Here is a 15,095-nt window from a genome sequence, read left to right as displayed (position 1 = left end):
GATGCACACTAGGAGATGAAATAGACAAAAACCTGTCTAAAATTGTGACTGCATGTCATATATATCCAACACAACAACAGGCTAACAATACAGCATACTCAGTACTTACATAAAACAATATATAAAGACGGAGAGTTTAGTGTCGGCTACTCCTGTATTCCCTCTCACGCTCCCGTTCACGTTCACTGTCCCTTCTACTATCGCTGCGTGGCTCCCTAGCGTGACGTTCGTCGTACTCTCGTCTTGGTTCCCTTTCCCGACTCCGCTCACGATACTCTCGCTCACGACTACGGGACCGATGTCGACTCCTCTTTTCCCGTTCCCTGTCGCGATCACGAGAGCGTGACCTTCTCTCTCGAGACCTGGCATCAGATATCTCGGTTTTAGAATGCCTGAAGTTGTCATTAATGAAATAGTACCATGCCTGTGAAACATTTCTGCCATCTTGGCTCTAAAAAAATAATACATGGTACACAAATCAATATCAAACTTTTGTCCATAACTCTACTTTGATGGAACTTTCCATGAAAATGTATAAGTGTTTCCTTCTATTTTATAACAACAATGAAGTATGGCTTTATGTTTACATTGAAACAAATGTAACACAAGAATATCAGTGAAACTGATGGATGCTCCCCGATGATGCGCTTTGTCAATCTATGTGTAAATAACCACCTAAAAAATCTTTTATTAGCCTCGGTGATCTTGACCCCAGTGACCTCAGACCTCATCAAAAGGTAGAGGCCCATGCAAGGTACCTACATGCCAAATATGAAAGAGGTCGGTAAAGTATTGAAGGTGCTATGAGAAACTGTTACAAAAGCTTGACGGAAAATATATTAAAAGCCTCGGTGACCTTGAGCCCAGTGACCTCAAACCTCATCAAAGGTAGAGGTCCATGCAAGGTACCTACATGCCAAATATGAAAGAGATCGGTAAAGTATTGAAGGTGCTATGAGAAACTGTAACAAAAGTGTGACAGAAAAATCTATTATAAGCCTCGGTGACCTTGACCCCAGTGACCACAAACCTCATCAAAAGGTAGAGGTCCATGCAAGGTACCTACAGGCCAAATATGAAAGAGATCGGTAAAGTATTGAAGGTGGTATGAAAAACTGTAACAAAAGTGTGACGGAAAAATCTATTTTTATCCTCGGTGACCTTGACCCCAGTGACCTCAAACCCCATCAAAAGGTAGAGGTCCATGCAAAGTACCTACATGCCAAATATGAAATTAATCGGTAAAGTATTGAAGGTGCTATGAGAAACTGTAACAAAAGCATGACGGAAAAATCTATTATTAGCCTCGGTGACCCATACCCCAGTGACCTCAAACCTCATCAAAAGGTAAAAGTCCATGCAAGGTACCTACATGCCAAATATGAAAGAGATCGGTAAAGTATTGAAGGTGGTATGAGAATCTGTAACAAAAGTGTGACGGAAAAATCTATTATTAGCCTCGGTGACCTTGACCCCGGTGCCCTCAAACCTCATCAAAAGGTAGTGGTCCATGCAAGGTACCTACATGCCAAATATGAAAGAGATCGGTAAAGTATTGAAGGTGCTATGAGAAACTGTAACAATAGTGTGACGGAAAAATCTATTATTAGCCTCTGTGACCTTGACCTTGACCCCAGTGACCTCAAACCTCATCAAAAGGTAAAGGTCCATGCAAAGGTCCATGCAAGGTACCTCCATGCCAAATATGAATAAAAATCGGTAAAGTATTGAAGGTGCTATGAGAAACTGTAACAAAAGTGTGACGGAAGTAAGGAAGGACAAACTTGCAACCCACCAACTGGCAAAAGCTCCAGGAATTATATAGTGTAGTGTTGCATTAAACAAATCAGACCAAAGGTCTGTTTGAGTTATTAACAACACATTAATGTGGCATTTCTGCTTGACTGAGTGCAGTCACTGACCACGACAGCTCAAAAGAAATGCACTTGACTGTATCGATACATTGCATTAAACCTCGCTTAATCCATTTAATCTTATTTTAATTGTACAGAGTTAAATTAAAACGTAATGAACAACACATTAATTCAGTAAATATGCTTCACAGACTGCAGTCACTGACCAAAGCAGCTCAAAAGAAACAAGAGCTCCTCAGCTGGAGACATGTGCCGCCCTCCCCCAAAACAGGGCTTTGAACAGGGCTTAGTGACCCCAAGTTCATTAGGGGTTATCTTCTGTCCAAGGCCAATGCACATTTGAAGTCTCAAGCCAATCGGTCAATTCGTTGACGAGTTATTGATCAGAAACAATTTTCACTTATTGTGATATAAACATGACCTTTGATCTAGTGACCCCAATATAAATAAGGGTCATCTACTGTCCAAGGCCAATGCACATGGGAAGAATCAAGCCAATCAGGCAATCAGTTGACAAGTTTATGATCGGATATGATCTAACACTAAGTGTGACAGTGACCTTTGAATTATTGTTATCCCAATTTCAATAGGAGCCATCTACTGTCAAACGCCAATGTACATGAGAATTTACAAGCCAATCAGTTCCTCTGTTCACAAGTTATTGATCTTAAACAATTAAACCTAGTGACCCCAATTTCAAAAGGGATCATCTACTTGCAATGACTAATGTAAATCAAGCCAATTGGTCAATCCATTCAAAAGTTATTGATTGGAAACAGTTTTCACCCTTAGTGTGAAAATGACCTAAACCATCTACCTAGTGACCCAAAGTTCAATAGAGGTCATCTACTGGCAAAGGCCAGTGCATATGGGAAATATCAAGCCAATTAGTCAATCTGCTCAAAAGTTATTCATCGGCAACGTACTGGTCTACCAAAAAAACACAATACAGCAAAACAATATACCCCGTCTTCTTTGAAGAGGGGCATACTAAAGAAATGTTGTAACAAAAGCTCTTGGAATTATATCAGTGTAGTGTTGCATTAAACAAATCAGACCATAAGCCTATTCGAGTTATGAACAACACATTAATTTAGCATTTCTGCTTGACTGAGTGCAGTCACTGACCACGACAGCTCAAAAGAAATGCACTTGACTGTGTTCCATGTCAATACATTGCATTAAACCTCCTTAATCCATTTAAATCTTATTTTAATAATGTAGTGCTTTATCAAACAAACCAGATCTTAAGCCTGCCTGAGTTTTGAGCCACTCATTAATTTAGAAAATCAGCTTAACAGAATGTAGTCACCCACCAAAGCAGCTCAAAGTTCTGACTCTTGATTAGTTACACTCATTCCAATTGTTCCACTCCACTGAACTCTGAGACGCTGGAGTGCACAGGGATTTTCTACAAAAATCCATGGGCCTTATACAAACAATCTTAGGAGGCCATTGGGCATGGGTGCCTGTTGATTTATATCCCTGTAATTTTCGCTCACGTGAACAACCATTAGTATTCACGTTTCCCTTAAACCTACTTGGATCCATAAGACTTCTCCTCGATGCCATGAAGGGTGTCCTGGAGGGAGCTGATGAGGATTTTACATCGGTCATCATTGGCTATCTTGGACTGCTTGATCAGAGAGATGGCAGTCACCAGTGTCTCTATAGCACTTGCAAAGTCTCCTGGAAAACCAAATATCAATAAGCGCGATGGCTGATTGTCAGTCAGAGACTGGAAATGTGTCACAAACACTGGTGCCCCCACAAAATGTGCTTGGACACAGACTAATCCACTGTACATTCAACAGTGGACAAAAGACATAGGGCTATTACTTATCCCAAAAACTGTTTACAGTCAAAACTAGAGCTTTGTCACAGACGTGACGAATACCCCAACATGCCGCATGGACACAGAATATTTTGCATGTTGTCTTCACAAAAAACAGCGGACACGATACTCAATGTTTAAACGCACAAAGTGACCCCTTGACCTGGTTTTTTACCCTGCATGGCCCATGTTCGAACTTGACCTACATATCATCTAGATACAACTTTTGACCAAGTGTGGTGAAGATCAGATGAAAACTACTTGAATTAGAGAGCATACACTATGCTAAATGTGTAAAACGTACTAAGTGTCCCAGTGACCACGTTTTTGATCCGGCGTGACCCATATTTGAACTTGACTTAGACATCATCTAGATACAACTTCTGACCAAGTTTGATGAAGATCGGATGAAAATTACTTGAATTAGAGAGCGGACACCAATGCTCAATGTTTACAACGCACTAAGTGACCCCGTGACCTAGTTTGTGACCTGCCATGACCCATGTTCGAAACTTCTGACCAAGTTTGGTGAAGCTCTGATGAAAACTTCTTGAATAAGAGAGCGGACACGGACCGACCGACAGACAAGCTCACTCCTATATACCCCCCTAAACTTTGTTTAGTGGGGGTATAAACCGCCCTAAACTTTGTTTAGTGGGGGTATAATTAATTCCTTTATGATCATATAAGTATTTAGTTGAAAAAACAATTAACAAATCAGAAAGATTCAACTAGTAGCAGGGATTTCAATAGACGCAGAATCCTGCGTTTTGACGCGAGCAAATTAAAAACGACTCGCTTTTGACGCAACCCTTTTTTTCTGCCGTGCGTCATTTTGACGCATAGAAAATTTGACCCGTGCGTCAGTCAGTTAACATCTCGAGTTCCATGTTAATAAATCCCATTGTGCTCCTAATGGACATTAATGTTTCAGTATTTGAAACTGGGTCTATAATCGAAGGAATACCCCGGGCGTTGTTTATCTTATCTAATCTCTTCCAATACACATGTCACCGTCTAAATAGTGCGTGCGCACTGACTGGGTAATTAGCAGCAGTGATTACGTGATAATCTATTGACAATCCGATAATTGCAGGGTTTTTGCAGACTTTGCAGACGGCACGGTAAAAGAAAGTCGGCAAAAATAATAAAAGAAAAAACAAAATTGATCAAAGGTCCATTAATTACGTAGATCCATTATTTAGTCCAGTGAGTTTTGTCAGTTTGTTAATCCACCGATAATTACGAGTGACACCTATCTTATATAAACTGGAATCACAGTTCATTTATTATACTAACAAGTCATAATATTACACATAAACATTGAGAAAACACATTTCCTTGATTAGATATAAATTATCCGAGTAGAATTAAATTGCTACGTCAAGACCTTCGACATTGTAAATGCCGGATTATTGTAAATTAACATTCAACCCACGTTCAATTCAAAGCTGGTGATTCAACAACAACAGATTCAAATTACAAGAAATGGTTATTCAATAATGGAGAAAGCATTAACTGGATTTAACAAACATTTGATTAGGTTTGTTAAACCAGATAACAACATGGAAAATTTGGATTATTAAAGTTAAACTACTACAGGTAAGGTATTCTTAAGTGTACATATTTCGGACATGTATAGTATTCGGATAAACAGTAATAGATATACTACATGTTCCATGCAGTTAGATTGAGTATCTTTTTATCTAAAAAAAATGAATAATACAGACAAAAACACAATTTACGCACTTCAAAATTGACCCCAGCATTTTTCAATTTGAATCCTCAAAATTTCAATCCAGGGGTCATTGACTCCTGGTTTCTAAAATCTATTGAAATCCCTGTAGTAGTCATCGAGGATTTTAAAACAATGGTTTTGGGACTTTTTTTTCGCTTTATATTTTACAGCCTGTGCCTTTTCAGAGGGGATAATCACATGATAGTCAAGGTGGCGAAGTCCATGCCGAGACAGTTATTTTTTGCCGTTGTATACCCTTTATTACTTTTGTTACTTTTTTAAATGACGCTCACTTTCCAGACATATCAGTGATAAGCGTTAATTTTGTATTTAAATTCTCCTTGAATTTTGACTTTACTCTCCGCAAATTTTCTTAGTGGAGCCTTAATAAGGTCATCCTGCTAAGAAATTTTGCAGCGAGTTAAGTCAAGATATAGAGCGCATATTACTATGAAATAAACGTCAGTTACTTTGTTGCTAATATAGTTGGAAAGTGAGTGGAATTTAAAATATCAATACAAGTAATAATGGGCATTAAACGGCGAAAAAACCTGCCTTGCCATCTTAATAGTCACGTGATTACCCCCTCTGCTTTTTTATTGTGAAAAATAACCGTGAAATTGGGAAAAATTAAACATTAAAACGATAATTATAAATAACAGTCTCCAAATTGTTTATAAAAGCATGTGCTTTCTAAAATGATAATGTATATTATAAAGTGCTGAGGAATGCAATTGCTGTATAATAAACTCATAAAGTTTATTGGAAAAGTTTGACATATATTTTGGGAAATTTGGGTCAGATTTTGTGGAAAAAATGTAACTTTTTGCCTTAGAAACATCCTTTTTTACGGTTTGCAATTGGGAAACCGCCTGCCAGAGGATGTCATTTTGCGCAAAAAAATCGCTAAGACTATATATTTAACTATCGACAAACTTCAATAATTCAGTTAAAACTGGTAGCAGTCAATATTTACAACTTATCTATTAAATAGAGGGCATTGAAATATGGAAATTTGAGCAAATTCACAATGAAGTAAAAGAAACATTTAAAACACAAAATTGTGGCACTATAATTATATTCTATAGTTGGAAAACAGACAAAGCGCTATAATACTGTCAAAAGTATTTTCAGTCAAAGTTCCAGTCTTACCAATCATCTTAACATTAATGTCCTTAAACTGTGACAGTTTGGGTCTGATCTCAGTTAATGAGGCGTTGGTTGAAACCAATTTTTAGGCAATAAAGTGTTAAAACAGACAAACAGACATAATTCTGCAGAAACTTGTAAAAGCCAGAATTCCTTTTTAACCATCATGTACACATGAAAGTCATTCAAAAGTAAAAGTTTGAGCAAGATGCACCCAGTTGTAATAAAGGAGTTGAAAACACAGGCTTCAGGTACTTAAATATTCTCTAGTGAAAAACAGACGATGGGGCCCTGAGCAACTCTAGCCCCTGTATGTGAGCATAAGGCTATTTACCTGCGCTGGCGTCCTGCACGGCACGCGAGATGGCACTGCTGGATACTGTCTTGTTGCGCTGGAATATCTCCTCAAACTCCTGCTCTGTCAAAGCAGGCGCCACAGGCTCGGGCCTGAAACATGTATATGGGCAAATCAATGTTGGCTAGGGAGATTGAATATGGACAAATCAATGTTGGCTAGGGAGATTGAATATAACATGGATATGGGCAAATCAATATTGGCTAGGGAGATTGAATATGGGGAAATCAATGTTGGCTAGGGAGATTGAATATGGGGAAATCAATGTTGGCTAGGGAGATTGAATATGGGCAAATCAATATTGGCTAGGGAGATTGAATATGGGGAAATCAATGTTGGCTAGGGAGATTGAATATGGGCAAATCAATGTTGGCTAGGGAGATTGAATATGGGCAAATCAATGTTGGCTAGAGAGATTGAATATAACTTTAGTTCAGCGTCGCTCTGGGAAATACAGGCATAATGCATGTGTAAAAAGTGACATCCCTGATTACCCTGTGCAGTCAGAACAGGAGAATCAGAGGGGAAATACAGGCATAATGCATGTGTAACAAGATGTGTTTGTGAAACACAATGTCCCCCTATATGATGTTTGACCTTGAAGGATGACCTTGACCTTGTGAAGGATGACCTTGACCTTTCACCACTCAAAATGTGCAACTCTATGAGATACACATGCATGCCAAATATCAAGTTGCTATCTTCAATATTGCAAAAGTATTCATAAAATAAGCGATTTGGGCCACATATATTTGACCTCTGACCTTGACCTTTCACCACTCAAAATGTGCAGCTCCATGAGATGCACATGTGTGTCAAATATCAAGTTGCTATCTTCAATATTGCAAAAGTATTTATAAAATAGGCGATTTGGGCCACATATATTTGACCTCTGACCTTGAAGGATGACCTTGACCTTTCACCACTCAAAATGTGCAGCTCCATGAGATACACATGCATGCCAAATATCAAGTTGCTATCTTCAATATTGCAAAAGTATTCATAAAATGAGTGATTTTGGCCACATATATTTGACCTCTGACCTTGAAGGATGACCTTGACCTTTCACCACTCAAAATGTGCAGCTTCATGAGATACACATGCATGCCAAATATGAAGTTGCTATCTTCAATATAGCAAAAGTTATTTCAAAATGTTAAAGTTTGCGCAAACAGACCAACAGACCAACGGACCAACAGACAGGGCAAAAACAATATGTCCCCCACTACTATAGTGGGGGACATAAAAAGTGACATCCCTAATTACCCTGTGCAGTCAGAACAGGCATAATGCATGTGTAACAAGTGACATCCCTGATTACCCGGTGCAGTCAGAACAGGAGAATCAGAGGGGAAATACAAGCATAATGCATGTGTAAAAAGTGACATCCCTGATTACCCTGTGCAGTCAGAACAGGCATAATGCATGTGTAACAAGTGACATCCCTGATTACCCGGTGCAGTCAGAACAGGAGAATCAGAGGGGAAATACAAGCATAATGCATGTGTAAAAAGTGACATCCCTGATTACCCTGTGCAGTCAGAACAGGAGAATCAGAGGGGAAATACAGGCATAATGCATGTGTAAAAAGTGACATCCCTGATTACCCTGTGCAGTCAGAACAGGCATAATGCATGTGTAAAAAGTGACATCCCTGATTACCCTGTGCAGTCAGAACAGGAGAATCAGAGGGGAAATACAGGCATAATGCATGTGTAAAAAGTGACATCCCTGATTACCCTGTGCAGTCAGAACAGGCATAATGCATGTGTAAAAAGTGACATCCCTGATTACCCTGTGCAGTCAGAACAGGAAAATCAAAGACAACAGTTTAGGTTTTTATGGTACATTTTGTACAAAGGAAGTCTCTTTTTAGCAAAAATCCAGTTACGGGCGGAAAATGTCTTCTCTGATTAGAGTTACGGGCGGAAAATGTCTTCTCTGATTAGCCTATGTTGATAGTACAGGCTTATCTGGCACTACACTTTACAAATATGCATTAAGACACATGCATTTAACGCTAAAATATTAATTTCATCCTTGTTAGCAGTACTTACAACTGAACAGGCTTTATATAGTACAACACCTTAATACACTGCTTTACATTATACTATTATATATCATTAAGTGCGTATTTATAAGTGTCCTGCATACCGTGGACTGCAACTTAATAATATATACAATTGCTAATAACATCATTTATTTGAAGACACAAGTCTCTGTAGGGTCACTTGCCATGGCTTTATTTTAGAATATTTCTTAATGTGGTAGGGAAAACATTGCTTTTTAGTAAAAAATCACTCTTTTGCTTGAAGGTTGTAGACAACATAAGACTTTGACAGATGGCAGGAAACCCTCATGAACTAGAGAAAAGCCAGTAAATAGATGGCCATAAAACAGTGACCTATGACTTGTGTAAAATTCTTCCTTACATATTGCATGACCTTTTTTTATTGTTTAAATCAATTTGGCTTGGAAAGCTCTTCAAAAAAAGGTATGGTTATGAGGGTCTCAGTGCCAAAAGTTTGTTTTTATTTCTTGTTAACGTAATTGCTTTTATGTTCAATTTGTTAAGGAAATCTTTAAGTAATGTATATTGTGACCTAAATGTAACAAAACTATGCACAGGCCTTCTATTTGATGCAACACACTAACTATTAAACCTCTTATAAATTACCTGTGAACCTTGTGATAACAGTAACTTTGCTATTAGTTTATATTTATAATCATAAAGACATAGAAGTTGAGAAAGATGCTTACGTTTTTGTAATTAGTTTAGTAGTAAGATTAAAATCAAGAAGATATGTGTTTGTCAGAAACACTCTGTCCCCTTTTGCGTCGCTTTGAAGCTACATATTTGACCTTTGACCTTGAAGGATGACCTTGACCTTTCACCACTCAAAATGTGCAGCTCCATGAGATACACATGCATGCCAAATATCAAGTTGCTATCTTCAATATTGCAAAAGTTATTGCAAATGTTAAAGTTGGCACAAACAAACAAATAAACAAACGAACAAAGCAACAAACCAACAGACAGGGCAAAAACAATATGTCACCACTATAGTGGTGGTGGACATAAAAATCATTAATAACAACACCTGCAGCTTTGAAGGATGAACGTTGCAAAGATTAACAAAAAGTCTGCAGACAAGTTGGACAGATGGACATCCATGGTAATAACATTATACTTTCATTTACTTCATAACAGAGGATAAAACAACAGCACCGCATAACAGGTGCGAACGCTAGGCTGCAGGTGCAGTTTTGAATAACAAAAAGAAAGATTGTCAGAATGTTTTTGTTTTTTTTAGAGATCACAGTGACCTTGACCTTTGACCTAGTGACCCCAAAAATGGGTGTGGCATGTACAACTCTTCAAGGTGCACCTACATATGAAGTTTCAAAGTTGTAGGTGGAAGCACTTGTATTTAAGAGACAAATGTCAAGGTCTTAGCACGACGCGGACGGCGAGCTGGCTATGACAATACCTCGGGTTTTCTCTGAAAACAGCCGAGCTAAAAAACACCTTTTTTTCAAGACGTTTTGCATCAGGTAAGAAGACACAACTCACCTCCTCTCCTGCCTGTATGGATCGGGGGCTGGATAGCCGGCCACTGGAGGGGGTCGTCCATAGGGGTCAGATGTGGGAGGAGCATGTGATACCTGACCAGGGACCAGACAAGGGTGTTAAGTAACCAGCAGCTTGATATACATGTCTGTAAGCTGGGAGAATAAGTTAATCGCTGGCTCTTCTAGAAAAAGACCTGTACAAGGTAACAGTCGCCAATAACGAATCCTTATTGTATTTATATTATAAATGAACTGATCAATTTCTGTTAATTGTAAAAGGCTCCTTATTACAAGTCATTGTTATATTAATTGACCCATTTTCAATCATTCTATCAAGCCTATTTTCTTATACTAGTTTGTAAAAGCTAAAAATATAACTTAACTCATATCATGCTAAAGAAGCCTCTTTCAACCATTAACATAACTCGGCAACAACCTGTGGATGACGTACCGGTGGTGGCTGCAGCACGGCAGGGTGTGTGCCAGGGAAGAATGCAGGATTCACATGAGGGGCAGGGGCCACCACAGGGTGTCCTGGGGGAGGCATCCCTGGGGGAGGCTGGCCTGGCATGCCTGCAGAAAACATACATGTCAGAAATGTGGTCAAAGGAAATACAAAACATGCTTAAGCTTCTCTTAAAGTATTCTTGTAAGCATTTCTGCATGAAAGAATGTACCTAAAATGAAACTAGAGCTTTGTCACAGATGTAACGAATACCTTCACATGCCGCATTGACACAGAATATTTAGCATGTTGTCTTCACAAAAAACAGTGGACACCATGCTCAATGTTTAAAACGCACTAAGTGACCCCGTGACCTAGTTTTTGACCCGGCATAGCCCATGTTTCAACTTGGCCTTCAGATCATCTACATAAAACGTCTGACCAAGTTTGGTGAAGATCGGATAAAAACTACTTGAATTAGAGAGCGGACACCGTGCTGAATGTTTAAAAATGCACTAAGTGACCCCGTGACCTAGTTTTTGGCCAGGCATGGCCCATGTTCGAACTTGGCCTAGAGATCATCTGGATAAAACTTCTGACCAAGTTTGGTGAAGCTCTGATTAAAACTACTTGAATCAGAGAGCGGACAACGTGCTGAATGTTTAAAACGCACTAAGTGACCCCGTGACCTAGTTTTTGACCCGGCAAGGCCCATGTTTGAACTTGGCCTAGACATCATCTGGATACAACTTCTGTCCAAGTTTGGTGAGGATCGGATGAAAACTACTTGAATTAGAGAGCAGAGACGGACCGACCGACAGACCAACAAGTTCACTCCTATATACCCTTGGCTCCTTACACTTCGTTTGTGGGGGTATACAAAATTATTATCACTAAATTTCTAGAGATGAATTTGATTAATGGGCTTAATGCCTCTTTTAAGCTCTGAACAATGAATTTTAAAGCATTGCTGATTGACTGAATGTAGGCTCTTGCCACAGCAGATCAAAAGTAATGCACTTAAACATTGACATCTGACAATTGCCTTTTATTATCCCCACGCTTTTTGAAAAAAAGGTGGGGATATTGTGGTTATCTCCGCCGTCCGTCCGTCCGACTGTCCGTCCGTCCGTCCTGGCCACTATCTCCTCCTACACTAAAAGCACTAGAACCTTGAAACTTACACACATGGTAGCTATGAGCATATGTGCGACCCTGCACTATTTGGAATTTTGATCTGACCCCTGGGTCAAAAGTTATAGCGGTTGGGGTGGGGCCGCGTCAGAAATTATCACTCATTTTTTTAGGTTATTTTACATTTACTTCTTTATTTCTACACCGATTCACTTCAAATTGATACTGGACCTCTCTTATGACAATACGGTCAATCTCAACCATGCATGGCCCCATTCCCAACCCTGGGGCGCCCCGCCCACATAGGCCACACCCACCAAAAATTTCCATTTACTATAATTTTTTCATTTCTACACGGATTCACTTCAAATTGATACTGAACTTTTGTTATGACATTAGGGTCAATCTCAACTATGCATGGCCCCAATCCCAACCCTGGGGCGCCCGCCCACATAGGCCACACCCACCAAAAAATTCCATTTACTTTAACTTTTTTATTTCTACACGGATTCACTTCAAATTGATACTGAACTTCCCTTATGACATTAGGGTCAATCTCAACTATGCATGGCCCCATAACCAACCCTGGGGCCCCGCCCACATAGACCACACCCACCCAAAATTGCCTTTACTATAATTTCTTCATTTCTACACCGATTCACTTCAAATTGATATTGAACTTCTCTTATGACAATACAGTCAATCTCAACTATGCATGGCCCCATTACCAACCCTGGGGCGCCCCGCCCACATAGACCACACCCACCCAAAATTGCCTTTTACTATAATTTCTTCATTTCTACACCGATTCACTTCAAATTGATACTGAACCTCTCTTATGACAATACGGTCAATCTCAACTATGCATGGCCCCATTACCAACCCTGGGGCCCCGCCCACATAGACCACACCCGCCCAAAATTGCCTTTTACTATAATTTCTTCATTTCTACACCGATTCACTTCAAATTGATACTGAACTTCTCTTATGACAATACGGTCAATCTCAACTATGCATGGCACAATTACCAACCCTGGGGCGCCCTGCCCACATATGTCACACCCACCCAAAATTACCTTTTACTATAACTTCTTCATTTCTACACCAATTCACTTCTAATTGATGATGAACTTCTCTTATGACAATACGGTCAATCTCAGCTATGCATGGCCCCATTACCAACCCTGGGGCACACCTAGGTCAAACATTCGGCGTGGGGATACGCGTCGGCCTCTGCCGCGCCATTTCTAGTTCTAACTTAATCTCATTATATAGTGTTGAATGAAACAAATCAGACCATTAGTCTGTTTGAGTTATGAACAACACATTAATGTGGCATTTCTGCTTGACTGAGTGCAGTCACTGACCACGACAGCTCAAAAGAAATGCAAAAGATTATGTGAAATGTTCGTGTACTTCTTGATCCTTAAGCAGATTTTAACAAGAGTGCCAAACTGTCACAAGATATGCCGTTTGAAGGTTTTGGACACAATGCTTGAAATTAACTTAGTGACCTTGTGACCTAGTTTTTGACACGGCATGACCCATATTTGAACTTGACCTACATATCATTTAGACACAACTTCTGACCAAATTTGGTGAAGATCAGATGAAAACTACTATAATTAGAGAGCAGACACCATGCTAAATCCTTGAAATGCACTAAGTGACCCCATGACCTAGTTTTTAACCCAGCATGACCCATATTAGAACTTGACCTTGATGTTGTCTAGATACAACTTCTGACCAAGTTTGGTGAAGATCGGATGAAAACTATTTGAATTAGAGAGCGGAAACTGCTGTGGACGCCGCCGCCCGCCCACCCGCCAAGGGTTTAACTATAATACGTCGCGTTATGAAAAAAAATCAATAATCTAACTCTCTTACAATAATGATATTTTTTTAAATTTACAATTCAGGTATTATTTTAGATTATGCATTATTTATTTGTCCATTTACAATAATGTGGAGTTCTTATGTGTATGATAAACTACATGATTGTATTAATTGTTTGTGACTTAAATCCTATTAAATCAGTTTGTGGACTAATTTCCGCACTGTATGGACTAGTAGTTTGGTTCTTGTCATCAATATCTTAATATCTTAAATGCAAATGAAATAATGGAAATACAACAAAAAATTTGCTGCACAAAATTATCACAAGCACATAATAAAAGAGCCCAATTTTCATGTGAAACATAATTGTGAAATTTGTGAAAGTAGATTTTCAGAACTTAAAGCAAAAGTAGGTAATAAACGTTGACAAACCTGGCATGAATCCTGGCCTACCTTGGATAATAGGGACCATGCCCCGAATGCCTGGTGGGGGGACAGGCTGAGGAGGGAGCTGGCCTCGCACTGGGTATAGGGCTGAAAAGGGGTCACAAGCACATCAGTATAATGACTCAAACACTGAACAAATGATTTACAATAAAAAAAACTTATCCTGTAGACCTATTCTAGACCATTCCTTATTAGTTAGGTGTTGATGTGTATTAATAATGAATACTTCAATGATTTAATCTGTTTTTATGTAATTTGATAAGGTTACAAATACATAAGTTAATATGGAAATGAGCTGTGCCAATATTTGATTTTTTACATATGGATAGTAAACACTTGCACCAAACCTCTACCCATGCACAGGATAAACATACAATAGGAATGGACCATCACCAATAACAAGTATATACCATTACTAGAATCAAATGTATACACTCTGACCATTAATTGATATCTTAATTTAACAAAAACAGTTTAGGGGAAATGTGATGTTAATCACGTTCTTCACCACAACTACATGTATTTGGACGCGACAGGGACTTTTCCATTTCTGAGGACCAATCTCCATGTGAATTCCACAAATCTTTTCAAACATTTTGACAGACTGAAGTCATGAGGAGAAAACAAAGACATACTGCCAGGTGGAGGAGGCTGCTCAAACCCTGTATTCTCTAATTAAAAATAAGCCTCTTGTAAGCAATCAGAAAATA

General features: G+C 39.0%; 2 protein-coding genes across 14 annotated transcripts in view; both read right to left on the bottom strand.

The window, feature by feature from the left end:
* LOC127846669 (uncharacterized) overlaps positions 1-15,095 on the bottom strand; it is a 337,381-nt gene that overhangs the window by 11,423 nt on the left and 310,863 nt on the right. The gene's annotated exons all lie outside the window — the stretch shown is intronic.
* The window catches only part of LOC127846483 (cleavage and polyadenylation specificity factor subunit 6-like), a 40,226-nt gene that overhangs the window by 11,423 nt on the left and 13,708 nt on the right, over positions 1-15,095 (bottom strand). For 3 of the 12 annotated variants that reach the window (XM_052377766.1, XM_052377756.1, XM_052377784.1), the window contains exons 8-14: positions 15,021-15,056; positions 14,371-14,472; positions 10,960-11,096; positions 10,525-10,616; positions 6,930-7,042; positions 3,416-3,563; positions 110-392 (exon numbers count right to left, since the gene is read on the bottom strand). In XM_052377766.1, coding sequence (XP_052233726.1) covers positions 137-392; positions 3,416-3,563; positions 6,930-7,042; positions 10,525-10,616; positions 10,960-11,096; positions 14,371-14,472; positions 15,021-15,056 — 884 coding nt within the window. In that variant the 3' untranslated portion in view covers positions 110-136. The remainder of the gene's footprint in view (positions 1-109; positions 393-3,415; positions 3,564-6,929; positions 7,043-10,524; positions 10,617-10,959; positions 11,097-14,370; positions 14,473-15,020; positions 15,057-15,095) is intronic. The other 9 variants (XM_052377794.1, XM_052377812.1, XM_052377837.1 and 6 more) reach the window with 7 other exon arrangements.

This window comes from Dreissena polymorpha, chromosome 1, assembly GCF_020536995.1.
Source record: "Dreissena polymorpha isolate Duluth1 chromosome 1, UMN_Dpol_1.0, whole genome shotgun sequence".
Taxonomy (NCBI): domain Eukaryota; kingdom Metazoa; phylum Mollusca; class Bivalvia; order Myida; family Dreissenidae; genus Dreissena; species Dreissena polymorpha.
This window is presented reverse-complemented; position numbering and strand designations above follow the sequence as displayed.